Source organism: Raphanus sativus, chromosome 8, assembly GCF_000801105.2.
Source record: "Raphanus sativus cultivar WK10039 chromosome 8, ASM80110v3, whole genome shotgun sequence".
Taxonomy (NCBI): Eukaryota; Viridiplantae; Streptophyta; class Magnoliopsida; order Brassicales; family Brassicaceae; genus Raphanus; species Raphanus sativus.
Window position 1 is genome coordinate 24,717,056 of NC_079518.1, and position 18,515 is coordinate 24,735,570.

The 18,515-nt window shown below is 35.7% G+C and overlaps 2 protein-coding genes and 1 non-coding gene across 3 annotated transcripts; 1 reads left to right on the forward strand and 2 right to left on the reverse strand.

Annotated features, from left to right (window-relative positions):
• Positions 1–10,139: 10,139 nt before the first annotated feature.
• LOC108819466 (uncharacterized) lies at positions 10,140–11,770 on the reverse strand. Its single transcript, XM_018592507.2, has 4 exons — positions 11,221–11,770; positions 10,847–11,070; positions 10,635–10,742; positions 10,140–10,431 (listed from the first exon to the last, which is right to left on the reverse strand). The coding sequence occupies exons 1-4, from the start codon at positions 11,408–11,410 to the stop codon at positions 10,309–10,311; spliced, it is 645 nt and encodes a 214-aa protein (XP_018448009.1). The 5' UTR covers positions 11,411–11,770; the 3' UTR covers positions 10,140–10,308.
• Positions 11,771–13,866: 2,096 nt separating this feature from the next.
• Positions 13,867–13,946, forward strand: TRNAL-UAG (transfer RNA leucine (anticodon UAG)). Its single transcript has one exon. It is a non-coding gene; the product is annotated as a tRNA-Leu (tRNA).
• A 360-nt stretch (positions 13,947–14,306) lies between these two features.
• Positions 14,307–16,917, reverse strand: LOC108821294 (putative branched-chain-amino-acid aminotransferase 7). Its single transcript, XM_018594341.2, has 9 exons — positions 16,797–16,917; positions 16,247–16,424; positions 15,952–16,128; positions 15,740–15,871; positions 15,453–15,548; positions 15,239–15,355; positions 15,011–15,106; positions 14,814–14,926; positions 14,307–14,711 (listed from the first exon to the last, which is right to left on the reverse strand). The coding sequence occupies exons 1-9, from the start codon at positions 16,838–16,840 to the stop codon at positions 14,585–14,587; spliced, it is 1,080 nt and encodes a 359-aa protein (XP_018449843.1). The 5' UTR covers positions 16,841–16,917; the 3' UTR covers positions 14,307–14,584.
• Between the last annotated feature and the right edge of the window lie 1,598 nt (positions 16,918–18,515).

Sequence of the window (18,515 nt, forward strand, 5' to 3'; positions counted from 1 at the left end):
TCTCATTATATACAATTTCCACTGTTATCAACCATCTCTTGTACTCATCCCTAATATCATCAATAAAACATCAATTTTTTATATTAATCATAGCTTAGTTTTTCCATTTCAAGCTTATTTATTAATCAAGTTTCTATTTTCGTAAACCCTATTTCTGAGTGAATATCATGATCCATCATCTGGCGCTAGAAAAAAGGGAGATTCTGTTAAGCTAGATGAGTTTCACACTTAAAACCAATTGGTGATTAGTGGATACGAGTAAAGTTGATGCCATTCGCTCTTGGCCTACGCCTACAACAATATCAGAGGTCCGGAGTTTCCATGGTTTGGTCTCTTTCTATAGGCGTTTTGTCTTCCATTTCAGTTCGATTATGGCACCTCTCACAGACTGTATGAAGGGGACGACATTCACTTGGTCTTCGGCTGCAGAGGACGCTTTCACCTTGATCAAAGAGAAGCTCACAACAGCCCCGGTGTTGATCCTACCAGACTTTACGGCCACATTCGAGCTGCATTGTGATGCTTCCAAACTAGGTATAGGCGCTGTCTTAAGCCAACAGTCACGCCCGGTTGGATTCTACAGCGAGAAACTGTCAGGTCCACGGAGCCGCTCCAGTACCTATGATGTTGAATTTTATGCAGTGGTCCAAGCTATACGCCATTGGAGACATTATCTTGTTCACCGAGATTTTGTGATCTTCACGGATCATGATGCTCTTAAGCACCTCGACAGCCAGGTCAAAGTGTCGTCCCGCGATGCTAATTGGATTGCATATCTCCAGCAATTTACGTTCACAATTCGTCATAAGTCTGGCAAGCTTAATCGGGTAGCTGATGCGCTTAGTCGGCGTCATAGTTTGATCGCGACGATGCACACCTCTGTCACTGGGTTCGCTACTTTCTCTGAGTTGTATGCCTCAGACCCATTCTTTGGGAAGGTGTGGAGTGACGTTCAGGCAGAGTCTAGTGTGGATTATTCGATTGTGGATGGTTTTCTTTTTCGCGGGTCTCAACTCTGCATTCCTGACTGCAGTTTACGACTCCACGTTATTGACGAGTTACATAAGGAAGGTCATGTGGGGCGCGACAGGACCCTCCAGCTAGTTCTCGCTTCTTACTTTTGGCCTACGGTGCGAAGGGACGTGGAGCGCTTTGTGGAACGATGTAGAGTTTGTCAGTTAGCTAAGGGTCAAGCATCAAATGCCGGTTTGTATCTCCCGCTTCCGATCCCTACGCAACTTTGGAGTGACTTGAGCATGGACTTTGTCCTCGGGTTACCACGTACTCAGCGTGGTAATGATTCGATCTTCGTGGTAGTGGATCGTTTTTCAAAAATGGTGCACTTCATACCTTGCAAGAGAACGACGGATGCTGTTAAAGTGGCCGAACTTTTCTTTGCGGGAGTTTACAGGTTACATGGACTGCCAACTTCGATTGTCTCTGACCGTGACCGTGACCGGGAGAATGTCCGTTGACTCATCCTCTGAGAACACATCTTGTCTATCCCTGTCACGCTCACGACCAATATCCCGACGATCATGACGAGCACGACGAACAGGATTCTCCCGTTGAAAGTAACCATCTTCTGCGATCTCACGCAGTGTCGTATGGATTGTTGTTTGAATGTTTTCTTGCATCGCAAGGAGTGTACGCCTGAGTTCCTCCCAATCGTTCATCGGTAGGTCTGCAGCCGCGTTGTTTGCACGCCGAGGAGGCATAGATTTCTTCTCTCAATCGATCGGAAAAGAGAAAAAAAAATTTTTAGGTCAAGATCGAACTTGCTCTGATACCAAACTGGCGCATCGTAAGTTCTCAGTACGAGGTTCGTTGAGTCTGAGAATGCCCGAACTCGAACTGGTTCATGTTTTCGTTGATTCAATCAAGAGAATACCGAGAACAAGCAAAGATAAAAGCTATAAAGCTCTGAATAATTCAATAATAAGGTAAGGTTTACAAGAAGAGGTAACTCCTCTTTTATAACTCGACTCAAAGCCAAAAACCTAACGTAAATAGGACTTATCTTGACAACAAATAAAACATAAAACTCTAATGATAATGATGCCAACACTTAGAAGATAAAGATTAAATAACAGAAAGATACGGGACCGGTTTAGGAGAGTAGCTAGGCTCTAAACCGGTTAAGATACGCTGCATCACACATCCATCTTATATATTATTAAGGATCCCTTCCAATACCCGATGTGGGACCTTAGTACCTAATACACCCCCTCGAGATGATGGTCCTTTGAACGTCAATCTTGGAATGCTTGGGTAAGGATCGATGGGCCGATTTTGGGCTGGATCGATGATGGATCGGGTTGGACTGCGTGGATCGGGCTCTGATACCATGTTAAGCTAGATGGGCTTCACACTTAAAACCAATTGGTGATTAGTGGAGAGACTCATCTATCTTATATATTACTAAGGATCTCTTCCAATACCCGATGTGGGACATTTGTCCCTAATACGCCCCTCGAGATGATGGCTCTTTGAGCTTTAATCTCGGAATGCTCAGGCAAGGATCGATGGGCCGACTTTGGGCTGGATCGATGATGGATCGGGCTGGATTATTTGGATCGGGCTCTGATACCATGTTAAGCTAGATGGACTTCACACTTAAAACCAATTGATGATTAGTGGAGAGGCACATCCATCTTATATATTATTAAGGATCCCTTCCAATACCCGATGTGGGACCTTAGTCCCTAATAGATTCATCTAAAATATCCCACCAAAAAAACCGACGTAAAACACAAATCATTATCGATGCCACCAACAGAACCAACAATAGCTCTTCGAATGGATCAAACCAAGCTGGCGTAAGTGCCAACGACCTTCAGTTAGACGACCAAGAAAATCCAATCATTCCACCATCTGGTACCCCACAGTCTGGTCCTCAAAACCACTCCAACGATTTAAACCACCAACAGCTCAGCCCATCGACACGGACACCTTGTTATCCGAGGTACCTGATAATATGTGTAACATTTTCTCTCTTTTGTTTCAAAGTGCATGAAAGCAGAACATAACTGGACGAGAATCCTTGCAGCGGTTGAGCAGATGGCTCTAATTCAGACATGAAATATGTTACATAACATCAACGACAATCCAGACAAAGAGGTTGACTTCCATAAACGAGATGAGAATACCACTCAAGAATGATTTGGATTCAAAAGTTCTCTTTTAATCAGCTCCAAAAAGAAGGGTTAGCACAGTTTAAGAAATGAAGAAGGCTAAAGAATCAAAAAAATACCAAAGAAGAGCATGCCAAAAGAGATCGAGATAGCAAAATCTTGGACGCACCAGGATGGCCAACCTCAAGAAAGAAGGTTAACGTCATAATAGGAGGAAACCCTTACTGCAACGACTCTGTGAGAGCACTCAAAGGATACTAAAGGCATGTGCAATCCATGAAGACTGACCCAGAAGACAATGCAATCATGGAGTTTGACGAGCAAGAGATAGCAAACATAGATTGGCCACACAACGATGCATAGGTAATAGAGACAATGTTGGCAGTTTGTAAAATAACCAGGTCGCGCTAGTGGACACCTGAAGCTTGGTAAATGTGATCTATAAAGATACTTTGACAAAATGGAGATAACTGATCCAAAAATAAAACCATCAAGACAAGCTTTAATAGGCTTATGAACGGATCGTTGCAAAACTCCTTAGGAACCATACGACTACTAACCGACCTCAGATGTTCGATACAAATTTCATGATTATTGAGTCCCAAGACATGTATAACATTATCCTTGGAACACCAACTTACCATCAATGTATCAAGTTTCCAACAGCCGGAGGCATAACCACGATACATGGAAATCAAAAGGCGGCAAGGATGTGCCATAATCCTGATCATACGACCAAGCAGACTTCGAGTAGAGCCAGCATAGAAGATGGAAGGCAGGAAGGAGAAGAAAGAAAAAGAATTGGCATAGAAGAAGTTCGGCAAAAATAAAAACAGGTTTCATAAACGTTTTACTTTGTAAAAAAAAGAAGTACGACAAGGCTTGATCCCGCACTAGGTATGTAGGCAACCCTTTCTGGGTACAACTATTTACATAAATAAATCTCTTCTTCTTTCCAGAAAATAAGCTTCCGATAATCGATTAAGAGCTACCAAGATCGGCTTTCCTGATACCCATCTCATTACTTCTTGAAAATGATAAACAAAGTTTTTTTTTCTTCCAAAAATTCAACATCTTCATAAAAACTCCTAGACTTAGAGCTTTCACTCTTCCCATTGGCGCCTTGGAAAAGCAAGTCCGATCTATTTGTTCATGTCTCTATGTGCTTTGGTGAAATGGCACCGAACCCGTGAAAAGTGTCTACTAATACCAAACATAGTGCCTTGTGTGATCTTAAGCACGTCTAGCTTAACAGAAAGCCAGGATACCACTGCAAACACTTGAGAAAAACAGAAACTACCAAGCATCCTAAAACACTCAAGTCAGTACATGATAAGCCAAAATCTCTTGCACCTAATACCAATTCTGATACAGGATATGCCGAATCCAAGTTCACACCTATTTTCGCCCAAAAATAAAGCATGCCTTTATGCATCTGGCACCTTTCACAATACAAACAAAAGTCTTGGAGAAGTATAAAACATAAGCAAATAAATATGAAGATGCAAGAATTATTAAGGGTAAACCCCCCCCCCCCCTCCCCCATGCACTTGTTTGGATTAAATCCCTCCCCATCCAGCAATCAAACGCAAGATGGTTCACTTGGCTCATAAAAAACATGCCATTAGATTTAGGAAGAGAATATATTCTCTCCTTTTCATCTTCAACTCGGCGATTGACGACTTCTCAAGACGAGCTGAAAAAAAAAGGTCAATAGATATATGCAAAATGGCGATGTAAAGAACAAAATAACTCTATTAACAAGGAAATTCATTATGTTCCCTCCTTACGACGTCCACGAGATCACCAGGCACCTAGTTCGCGTCGGTCTTCACAAAGAAATACTTAATTTTCCAATTTGTTACTTTACTAGTAAGAGAAGCAACGATAGGAGGACAGCCAGACACAAAATACATCCCAACCTTTTTAGATACGACCTTGAAAGTCATCATTGCTTCGAGAAATTGTGGACTCATGATCCGACCAAGTTCTCCAGCCAAGTCAGCAAGACCTTCCATAGCTCGCATAGAATTAACAGCGAGCTGGAATATCACAATATCACGCCTCTGACAGTAAAGCAACAAAAAACAAGGGAGGGAAAATCATAAATGACACTTGCTCAAAAAAAGATTCATATATGGTAAAATAACTCGGGGGGGGGGGGGGGCAGACTACAACCTGTCAGAAACCATAGAATAAATCTCTAAATCACTCCACAACTTAGAACATATTACTTCGAACTCGAAGATTTCGAAGTGTGAAACATTGAATCAGAAAGAGGCCCAAAAGTTTCAGACGAATTTGGTGGAGAATCCTCATCACCAAAACTAGCAACAAGATTTGATTCAAGCAAAGACTTAACAACCATATATCTCCTACGTCGAGCAAGGGGCACATCATCATCCAAAAACGATTCTAAACAGAGGAAGATAAAAAGTTTGAAGCTCAAAACCCTATGAAAACTGTTACATCGTAAGCGATTCACATTTTCAAGAAATGTGATGTTCCAAGAGGCTTTCAATCAAATCTGTAATAAATGTGCTAAACCAAAATCTCAAACCGGGTCTCGCTATATGACAAACCAATGATCTCAAATACATCATGCAAGTCAAAATACAAACAAAGGTTTTTGCTACAATAGAGATTGTTGATGATAGCTTTCCTAAAATCTTAAAACCAATTCAAAAAGCAATTCAAAACAATGCAAACAACATAATCACTTTAATTGAAAACCAAAATTTCAAAAACTATCAAAAAATATCATTGTATAACATGGATCATGAATAACTGTGAATTAAAGTGTATTCATGATCGATATCCTTATGCATTAACTAAAACTTCCAAATCAATTCAAAAACTAATCATCAATCCAAAACAAAGTAAAAAGCTATCATCGATGGATAAAGTTACTTTGGACGATGATGAGATACGATGAAACTGAGATCATCGAAGATACGATGAAACTAATATTTGTTGACGGTGTAACTGATGACGGAGGAGCTGAGGGAGATCGCCAAAGATGCTGACAGCTTGGAAAAGACAACGAAGTGAATTACTCGATTCAAAATTCAATGTTTATTTAAATATAATTAGAGTATTAGAGATGAATGTAACATGGCAATTAATCATATTGAATGAAACCTAGTTTAGTGATATTAGGCATTGGGTGTTATATTAGAAAGAAAAAAATGATTAATGTCATTTGAGGCCATTTCTCTTTAGAAGTTACTTTAATTTTTAAAATATCAATACAATAAAAATTAAAATCAATTTAACCAATTAGAAATACAGCCAATTATAAAAAAACAAGTATAAAATATAAATAGTTATAATTTAAAAAAAAATTCAACTTTACCTACAGAATTAAAAACTTCTTATATTTTAAAATTTTAAAAGTTCTTTTAAACATCTTACATTTTGGGCTTTGCTATGTTGGGTGGACTCTATTCAAGGCAAATTGTTTTTATTTATTTCTTATTCGATTGTATTAAAGTGGGCTAAAACCACTTTTTCAACTCCAACTCTTTTATTTTAATGCAAGAAATAGTTCAAAAAAAACATTTTACATTTTGGAAGATAGATAATCTTTTATATACTAAAACACAAGTCATTTATCCACTAAAATTCTGACACATGGAATATATTTGAAAAATTAAATAAAAATGCAAATGTTTAAAGAAAAACTTAAATGCATAAAAAGAAAAAAATTCTTAAATGTATAAAAAGAAAAGTAGTTCTTTTAAGTAACTGACATCAGTTTATTTTTTAAATAAAATAAAAACTCCTTATATTTCTCACACTAGTTAGTTATCACACTATTTTCCAAACTGTACTTTTCCTGGGGATGAGTTTTGTCTCATGTCCCTACTCATACACAGTATGGGAAGCTTTGGCAAAAGGACTCTTGGGTCGAGGCATAAATCCGGATTGGGACTGGACAGTTCAGCATTTGAGTGGTATGAACCATGGTATGGACTCTATACTATCCAAATTACTTTTTCAGACCACCATCTATCATATATGGAGAGAGAGGAATGGAAGGAGACATCAAAACCCAAGAACAACTGTAGGGCAAATGAAGAAAAAAGTTTAAAAGGCTGTGAGGACAAGGATTGTATTTCTGAAGTATACTCATGATCACAAGTTTGCAGGGCTGCTACAAATAGAGATGTCAATTGGACATCATGTCCATGGTTCACCCATGTCCAAACCCATTTGGACTAAATCAAATTAGACCAACAAATAAAGATGTCCAATTGGGTTTAACCAATTAGACCCAAATCCAATGGGCTTAACCCAAATGAACATGGGCGGCCAAAAGATATAAAAATCATAGGATTTTTATTTTGAAGAAAAAATCAAGTTTTTCCTCCAAAATCGTAAATCAAGATTTCCCGACAGAACCATAAATTGAGATTTCCAGCCAAAACCGTAAAATAAAGATTTCCCGCCAAAATCCTAAAATTGTGTGTTTCGAGTTTTTTTGGCCAAAACCGTAAAATCGAGATTTCTCGCCAAAACCGTAAAATAGAGATTTCCCGTCAAAACCGTAAAATTGAGTTTTCCCGCCAAAACCGTAAAATCGAGATTTCCAGCTAAAACCGTAAAATCGCGTTTTCCTACCAAAACCATAAAATCAAGATTTCCCGCCAAAACCGTAAAATCGAGTTTTTCCGCCATAACTGTAAAATCGAGTTTTCCCGCTAAAACCGTAAAATCGAGTTTCCCGCCAAAACTGAAAATCAAGATTTCACAGCTGTGAGTTCCGCCACCTGGGTTCGAATCCCGGCCACTGGGGAATTAACATTTCGGCATCGCCAGGGAAAGAGGACCGACATGTGGCAACACGTGACTAGTCTGGACCACTTCGGTGGGGCCAGGATACCTCTGTATAATTCAAAAAAAAAAAATCAAGATTTCCCGCTAAAACCGTAAAATCGAATTTTCCTGCCAAAAACCGTAAAATAAAGATTTCCCGCCAAAATCCTAAAATTGTGTGTTTCGAGTTTTTTTGGCCAAAACCGTAAAATCGAGATTTCTCGCCAAAACCGTAAAATAGAGTTTTCCCGTCAAAACCGTAAAATTGAGTTTTCCCGCCAAAACCGTAAAATCGAGATTTCCAGCTAAAACCGTAAAATCGCGTTTTCCTACCAAAACCATAAAATCAAGATTTCCCGCCAAAACCGTAAAATCGAGTTTTTCCGCCATAACTGTAAAATCGAGTTTTCCCGCTAAAACCGTAAAATCGAGTTTCCCGCCAAAACTGAAAATCAAGATTTCACAGCTGTGAGTTCCGCCACCTGGGTTCGAATCCCGGCCACTGGGGAATTAACATTTCGGCATCGCCAGGGAAAGAGGACCGACATGTGGCAACACGTGACTAGTCTGGACCACTTCGGTGGGGCCAGGATACCTCTGTATAATTCAAAAAAAAAAAAAAATCAAGATTTCCCGCTAAAACCGTAAAATCGAATTTTCCTGCCAAAACCATAAATTGAGTTTTTCCGTCAAAACCGTAAAATCGAGATTTTTCGCCAAAACCGTAAAATCGAGATTTCTCGCCAAAACCATAAAATCAAGTTTTCTCGCCAAAATCGTAGATATGCTTTTGAATTTTACAAAACATAATGGAATTATGTAAAAAATGATTTTTTGGATTTTAACACTGATTTTTTAATTGGACCATGCGGAAAGCCCATTTAGAATGGGCAAATTTGGTTTGGACAATTTGGTATGATACAATTTGGACTTAGAAAAAATAATGTCTATTTGGACTGGTGTGTCTATTTGGACAGCCCAAATGACCTGGACAGCCCAATTGACACTTCTAGCTACAAAGGTGGTTTCATCACACAAGCTAGAGTATATAAGAAGTTTTTAAGTGTTTCTTTCCCTTTTTGAGGTGTCGGATGTAAATAACAATCATTCTTTTTTGATCATTCAATAAATTTGAAATTTCATCCCAAAAAAAATTCATCTTTTCATGCATTCTAGGTACTTTCCTAATTTTTGTTTTTGTTTTTGTAATGGCTCCATTAGTACTCTTCCTGTGAAAGACAAATTATCAATGGCTTTTGATGATACCCTATTACTCTTCAAGGAAATTCTTTTCAATGATTAAGAAAAAACACAAACTTTCGTGGTGAACTTAATGCAAAGTTGACAGATGAAGATTAAAATACAGGTTAGTGAGACTAAATACTCTGAAACACTTGAATACTCAACTCTTAATTTGCATCATGTTGGATTTTCATTAATCTTTATCTCCTCTAACCTACTTTTAATAATTATATTTTTTCAGTAATACATGTGATCAATATCATTTACTTAATAACTAAATTAATTCCCGAATTTTTCAGGAAATGTTGATTGGATACTGTAGTGATAGATAATTGGAGCAAGGAAAGCAAGAAGCTTAAAGCAACAAACAGTAAGAAAACATGGTTTTGATGAATAAAAATGAAAATAACTAGGAGGAAAAATGAGGTTTGAGAAACAGTGGTAGAAACAAGGATTCATCTTTACACTTTCTCGATCAAACCAAACTTCAGGTTGGTTTTCTTATTTTTAAACATGTTTTTAATTTTTCTTATATAATGTTACTAATTTTTTTTAGATTCTTAGAAACAAAACTTCGAACTGAAAAAAGAAATAAAAAAGAGTAACAAAACAAAAATATATGTGAGAAGAACGAAAAGACTATCATAGCAACTTCAATTATCTACAAATTAGTTTTAATATTTTAGAGATGTTTTCTCTGAATTTTTCATAGTATCTAATAATTTTGACTGGTTTGCAAAAGAAAACCACTATTTTAAAAAAAAAAAACCACTATTTTATATTTATCTTGATTTCATATTAAACATGTCCGTGCGGGAGCTAATACTAGTACAAACAACTAGTCCTGCTTTTTACATGTTTTCATGATTTTGCTGGTTGCAAATCTCAGTAATCTTTTTCAATATATTTATTTGAAGAGGGAAAAAAGATTCTGATTTCATGGGAGGTTAAAGTTTGGCACTTCTTCTATTTTATAGTGAACTCTTTTTAAAAGGTGCAACAATACAGAAGTAAAGTAACATTATTCTTACAACCGGAAGGAACAGATAAAAGAAGATATATATACTTGGGGGGGGGGGGGGGGGGTAACAATATATTTGTGTGGAGTAGAGTGCTAATTTAGACGAGGATTTATCCCCGATATCCTCTCATCCTCCAACAGAGCATAAGGATCGATGTAGGGTGGTGGTGAAACAGGAGTTCTGCTTCCATCATGAACGAAATCTGCTCCAAAGTACTTTACATTTTCAAGAAAAACAACAATATCAGTTTGTAAGTAGAAAGAATCCTTAAGAATTCGTTGGACACAATGTGTGAGAAAGAATGTTGAGAAGACAGATGTGGGTCTTTGAACTCTTTGATCACACATTCTTCGCTGAAATCATTCATTAAGGAATACTAAAGACAACAACACTTTTGATGTATCTTTAATCAACTTACAAGGTAAAGGGCAGAGAAGGCGCCAAGGGTTAAGACTATCAAGGGCCAAAAAGCCAAGAAGAAAGTCCCTCCAATCGTCAGCAAGATCCTAGCACGTGGAATCAATCCCTGCACACAAGCACAATTAACAAAGAAAAAAAAAAGATCCCAAATTAAACACAATCTCGTCTATTATTATTTTTATGAGAAGGAACTAGTAATATATCTCTGACCTCAAGGCCTTCACTGTTTAAAGCAAGTGATCTCTCCCTCTGGTTTAACAAGCTTTGGTCAAACGCAGGAGTAGTAGTTGCAGTCGTCTTAGAGCTGTTTCTAGTTTCTTTACCACCAGTTTTGATCTCATCTACATCGACTTCATAGTCTTGAAGCAACGAAGTAGGAGTCATGCCTCGTCTCTTCAACTCTTTCATAAACAATGATTCTGGAGGTTCTTCCCCTACAAAACACCAAAAAATAAAATAAAAATCTTCATCAGTTCCATGTCGATCAAATTCCACATAACACAATGATTAATAGAAACAACACACAAGTACATTATATAATCAAATCCTATTTTGGAACTCTCCCCACATCTTAAATAGCTGACCTTTTGACTGGTTATCGCCGTTGTTCAGAGCAGATGAATGAACCCGAACACATCGACCAAGACGAACCCAACTACCAGAATCTGCTAATCTGAAAACCCTTTTTCTAAATTCCGATTTTACTGGAGATTTATGGCGGGAAATAGACACAGGTGAAGCACAGAGTCTAACGATCTCGAGAGACGAAGCCATCTTTCGTTTTTTTTTTCTTTTCTACTCGATTTTCTAATAATGTTCCAGAGAAACGCCGCTCGCAGAATAACTAAGAAGGAAGCTCTCACTAATTCAGACAGAAAGATTCGATTTTTTTTCTTCGGAGAGAATGGAGAGAACTGTGTCGGAATATTCAAGTGGTGAGAGAAAAGGGGTGAAAGTTATCTCACATTTAGCTCTCGGTGCGTATTTTAGCATAAACACTGCATGTTTTTGCTAAAATGCACCGAAACTATCAGAGTGTGTTCATATGTGTGGTGTGTGTGGCTGCTGAATTGCCGCAACGAGGTTGGTAAACGTAACGCGAGGCTCTACGTCTCGTTTTTGCTTCGTCGTTTTCTCTCCGAATTATTTGGTCACCAAAAATAGAAGAGGAAAATCGTTCATATTTAGTTGATACCAATGTGTAATGTACTATCTATCACATGTTGTTTCAATAATGCACATATTGTTTCGTTTGGATACATTTAATAAAGATTCCACCAACAAGGCAACAACAAACAACACAAGATTTCGAAATTTATACTCTTAAGTTGTTTTTTAAAAAAAATCAAAATTGCTAAAAGATAAAAGCTTAAACTATAGGTTTTAGTTAATACTAATGTACTATCACAATTCATAAATAAAAGAATACTTGTATTATCTTTCAAACTCAAAATTGTTTGAAAAGAGCCTCATTGAATAATACATATATACTCTCAATTAAAGAAACAACACAAACTTATAAAATAATATTAAAAAATCAAAATCTATTTATTACATATTAGGTGTCAAAAATGAAATTCAGTACTCCATAAAAAATCCATTTGAATTATGAATGTATTTTTTTTTTGTAACTGAATGATGAATATATTTTATGAACAAGAATACGAATGTTTCAATTAATTTATATAATTCATAAGGTACCTTCTTTCTATTCTTTTTTATTGTAGCATTGTAAGCAATTCATAAAATACCTGGTTGGTGAGAAATGAATATTTCAAATGAAAAAACCAAACATAAATATAAATAGTGAGATATGTCCATTTATTCAACCACCCTACATCTTTATAAAGATATAATTATTTACATTAAAAAGAAGGTAGTTTATTATCGAATTAAATCCAAACAAATGCAACTTGGTTGAAACTTTGAAAGCTTATTTACAATTAAAAATGTGATTCAGAAACGCCTCCATCATTGCCATTGCACTGTGTCTTTGTTGGTTTTGAGAACTTGCATTACATTTTCACATTTTTTTTTTGTTAACCTGGGATATCCGGCGGGCTATGAGTTATGACCCAACCGACTAATCCTCGGGGATCTAACCACCGGCACCAATCAGATCCGGTTGCTCGTAAGGAAAGTTAGATATTTCTGTCGTCTGGCCACAAGGATGGATAATCTGTGTTGGGAGGCATTCGAACCCGCGATCCTTAGGGTCTTTATGAGCGGCCTCAACCACCCGACAATACCCTTATAGTTTACATTTTCACATGTTGAGCGGAAATTTCCTTCGATACCACTAACTCCATTGCTTTACGGAACTGAACTTAAAATTTGGGTATTAATTAGGGTGTTAGGTGTTAACTAATAAAGCTCTCTAACCTAATAATATCATTTCTTAAAACCCAGTAACCCACAACTGTTGCAAACAAGTATACCATTTATATTTGGATAACATTATAGCTAATACTTTTTTCAGAAAACTTCTCTCTATTCCTAGAAGCCTTGGAATAATCTCCTAAATCAATATGCAAGATTTGGAAAGATGGACATGTTAGATACATGCATCGATAAATTAGATAATATCATTTAATTAAGTAAAAAGAAGAATATCAGTATAAGTCTATATATTAATTTTGGTGATTGATTGAATTGTAACTAGTAATTTTAGTTTTAATTTCTATTTACAATCAGTTTAGTTACCAATCGTGTTTTAAATAGTTTTTAAAGCTAAAGTCAATAAAATAAAATGAAATGATTGTAAAAGCCTTATTTTATAAAGCAAAAAAATATGGTTGTAGAAAACTGTTTCCATTTTAAAATATTACTTTACAAATATGTTTTCTTTTCATCATTTTTCTTATTTAATTTATACAGTTACATTATATACAGTTACATCAAAAAATTATAAAGTCTAAATTTTACAGTTACAATCCAATCAATCGGCCCCAGTATTTTAGAAAACCATCGCCGAGTGACGGGAGATCTTGAAAAGGCAAACACTAAAACAATCTCAACAAACTTATAAGAATTGTTCATCCATTATCGTTATAGTTCAGATAATAATTTTTGTGCTATAAATATTCGGCGAGACGTAATTTTATGTGTCACATGCTAAATTGATTTTGAAATTGTAGATATACATTGAAAACATTTGCAACTTACTTAAATTAACAAGGAAGAAGACACTATCCTACAAATATCTTAATTTTAGTCAATGTACATCAAGTGATAGTTTGGCCGAGTGGTCTAAGGCGCCAGATTTAGGCTCTGGTCCGAAAGGGCGTGGGTTCAAATCCCACAGCTGTCAAATACATTTTAATTTTATGTCTTGTGACCTAGAACCACTGGTTTCTTGCGCATCACTTTAACTACTTTACCTTAATTGTTTTTTTCACAAATTAATGCAGTTGTCCAAACTTTATAAGCTTATTCTCCTACTTAAGAAACATTTCCCAGTTAAGAGCATTATTATTGGTGGGCAGAGACAAAAACCTTTAACTTTCTTTTTTTTTTTTTTTTTTTGGTCATGAAAACTTAAGGACACATAAGAACAGTCTTTATCTAAGGGTTTTTCTCCCATTATTTGCATCGGTCCCCTCCCCCTTTCCTTTAAGGCCTGCCCCTCTGCCCACCAATAATGATGGTAAGGTCCTAGTTGAGAACCATATAAAGACAAACTCTTCTCATATCGATATATAAAACAAAAGGTTACTTTTAAATTTCGGATTACAGGCTAAGTTATTTCCTCATTGATGTTTTGAACTCTTAAAACAAGAACTCTTTAGAGATTAATACTTCTTTTTTTTTTGAAACCTAGATTAATACTTCTTTGAACAACAATGTGACAAATATTAAAGAGATTTGATTTTTCTCCAATGTTTTTGCTTGATTTCTTTCTTCTTCTTTTTTGATTTTATTTATCTTTACCTTCATTTTTTTTTTATTCTATTCAACACAGCCATTGATCTCCACCATCCAACCCTTCTTATCTTCATCAACGCCCATCTGAATATTGGTTAACATCAAGTGAAGCTTGGTAGACAATGCTTCTTCTCCTGTCCTGTATTTTATCCTGCGATCAAAAACAGATACGAACCAAAATCAAATATGGATTAACTCTAGAGCTGGAAAGACTAAAGAATATTATAAGGTCATTATGAAAAAAACTGATCACTTTTTGTTATGGAATGTCACGGTGTCAACAGCTTTAACGACCATTGCAGTCCCTGTGCAGAAAACTTCTTCTGCCTCTAATAGTTCCTCCACTGAAACATCACGTTCTTGAACCTGTGGTACATTTTGAATAACAATCTATGAATCTTGAATACGTGTAAATATCTACTTAAGATATTTATTATATAGAGTTGGAACCTGGTAGCCGATATCACGGGCTAGTTCGCATATGCTTTTCCTTGTGATTCCTGGTAAAATGGTTCCTGAAGTTGGTGGAGTGGACACAATATTTCCCTATAAATTTACACCAAAAAAAAATTCCCTATAAAAAGAGTGATATTGCTCTTGAGTTTATGCAAATGAATATGTATACGTCGGAAAGTTCTTTATATATAGATGTGATAAATAATATTGAATGTTATTTACCTTGGCAATGAAGATATTACATGTAGAAACCTCTTCAATGTTTCTGCCAGTTGCAGCGTCCAGGAACAAGATATCAGAGAAACCTGATGATTTAGCTTCACGCAAAGATTTCACAACCTTTTCAGGAAGAAAGAAACTGATTAAATATGTAAGAAAAAAGAAAAGAAAATCAAATAACTCTTGCTCTGTATTATTTATTTCTGGTGTCTCTTACTGGAGAATAATTTGTGCAGCTCTTCACACCGCCGGTTCCACCAGTATGGGCACGGCGATACATATGATCAACTACGAGGTTCAAGCCTGAGCTTGCCTACAAAGTCAACAGTCTCAGTTTTGTAAGTGATATAGCCTATAGTGCACATGGTTCCAAAAAAATAATAATTTAGAGCCAATTTGTTCTTTTCTTTAAAAGTATTTACTTAAATTCTACATTTGATCATGCCTTCTTAGTCGTAACACCAAGTTTACTTCATAATGTATTTTAATAACCAAAGGGCTCACCGTATGGTAATTTCCAACAGGAGATACGTAAATGAGGAATGTATATTCAGGTGCTGAAGCTATTCCAAGGACAGCACCAGTACCTATGAGTAGAGGCCTTATATACAAAGCGCCTTTACCAGGAGGAGGGACCTAATATACCAAAAACCTTAAAACTCTTTAGCTACCTATAAAGATTAACAAGTGATTTAATGGAACTAGAGATAAATTACCCATTTCTTGTTGGCAAGCACAGTTTTCTTAACTGCTTGGACGAACTGGTCCGCAGAAGGAGATGTCATACAAAGCCTGTCCGCACCAGTTTGCAAGCGAAGCGCGTTTTGGTCAGGCCGGAAAAGCCTAATCTGGTCGTTTTCTGTCCTGTAAGCCTTGAGACCTTCAAATAGTCCCTATAAATTACACAAAGCCAATTAAGAACATAACCGAACTCATAGCTGGGAAAATAGGTGGAACAAAAAAGAGTTTTAACTTGATTAAATGATATATATTGAGGGAGAGAACAAAAACCTGGCCATAGTTGAGAATCCCAGCACAAGGGCTAATTGAAATGTCCCCATAGGGAACAATCTCTCCTTCTGAAAAGCTCTCTCCTTGTTTGCATTTCGACACATGCATATAATCTGTTGGAATCAGAGAGAATCCAAGCTCTTCCCATTTCACATTCGCATATTTTTCATTTGCTTCACTGAATTAATGCATGCCACATAAAAATAAAAGAATTTTAAATAAATAGAAAAGGGACAAACATGGTATATGAACACGGGAACCTCAAGTCAGGATTCTTATGATTAAGGTAAGGTTATCTTAAATACAAAAGAATTCAGTTATGTAAATGATAATGATAGTTGATGATGGGTCTATGGCTTCGAATAAACTGGCATCAAATGCAGTGTATTCCCTTGTTCCTGTCACGTACTTTTAAGTGATTTGTGTATTGCCTCCTTGTTCTTTTTCTTTTTTTTTGCCAAGGAGCCTTTAATTTAGGTAACTTATTGTAACGTTTTCTTCATTTTTAATGGAATTAACATGCTTAGCAAAAAAAAAAGAAGTTTCGAACCTTGTAAGGAGAGGTGATGAAGCAGGGAGCACAGAAGGAGCCATATTGGATAGAGCTATGGAGGTAAAGAGAGCAAGAATGTGAACTTTGGAGGGTTGGTTTGCATTGAGAATGACTTATAACACTTGCCTTTTATAGGAACAACAAAAAACATCCCTTAGAATTTCATAGCTTGTTTGGTCGTATTCAAATTCATTCCGTTTTTAAGGTATTTTTAAAGACTAAAGCTTGCGGTCAAGGGTTAGTCTAGAAGCAAATTTTGTAGCGTTTGGATTTAGAATTATCGGTTGCTCAAAAAGAGGATATACAATTATCAAAAGAAATACAACGTATACTCTTTTTTCTTTGAAAAGAATAAAAATACAACGTAAACTTTTACAGAAGAGTACAAAATTTTAATTTTAAAAAATAAAATAAATTATAATATGATGAACAGGAAATCAGCCATTCAAACTATATCTATATAGTACATTTTTATTTTTTTTCAAAATATAAGTATTTTATCATTTATATATTCTGATATGAGGGATTAGCTCGAAACATGTATATTTATTTATTTTCAAAAAAAGACATGTATATTTATTTTTTATTTTTCAAAAAAGTATATTTATTTTTCCACAACTGTAAAATGTTTAAAGTGATATGAAACTTTTTTTTCAAAAAAAAAAGTGATATGAAACTGTACAAACAAGTTTTACGTGGTAAATTAATCGCCAATCACGACTGTTCAGTCGTTTCAAACCAGAAAGCCGGTCTTAGTTTAAATACATACTAGTACTATGTGTCCATCACATGCAACTTGTACAGACTTTATGTATCAAAGTCTAAGATTAAAAAAAAAACTAAATATAAGATACGTAAATGGGAAATTACCTAATTTCGTACTATTTTAAGACCAAATGATTAAAGTGCCGGTCTTGAACGCCAACACCACATATAAGTGTCTATGTACACGTTAAAGAGTAGGAAATTGTACAGATATTGATTCATATGCTAATGATACACAACTCTGCCTTAAAAATGAAATATTCTCAACATGCATATTATAATTTTAAAAGCGAATACTTGACATTGTCAAATTGAATAACAAGTCAACAAATTTTACTATTTGTTTTTTTTTACCAAAAGATTTTCTATTAAATGCAGGAGAAAGTAAATGTTACGGTTTGTTTTTTTGTTTTTTTTTTTTGACAATAATGAATTACTCTAACGTGATTCTACCTGTTCAAAAAGCCGAACCGGGGGTATCGAATCGACATATAACATAGCTCATGGTGAACTCCTTGCCCCATGTTACGATTTGTTTATATCATTACAGGTTATGTAACAAATATCATTACAGTTTTAATACTTATTCAATCTTTCTCAGAAAAAAACATGCTTTTGATAAATAAGAACTAAAAATAAATTTTTTTTTTTCGAAACAAAACAAATACATATACACTGAATAATAGAATATGCAAAGCTTCCAAAAAGTGTTCTAACAAGTGGTCAGTCCTTTAAACCAAAACACACACAAGTGGGTCTATTGTTTAAATAGTGTATAGTAGAATTCGTCTGTCCATCACATGCACCTTTTACAGATTTAATTTGATTTTCGCAAAGTCAAATCTGTTTAAAACTTAAAACTAAGTATGTAATAATGTGAAAAGAAAAAAGTATACAATAATGTAGAAGATATTATATTTTTACCTTAAAAAAAAGGAACACGATGCATAA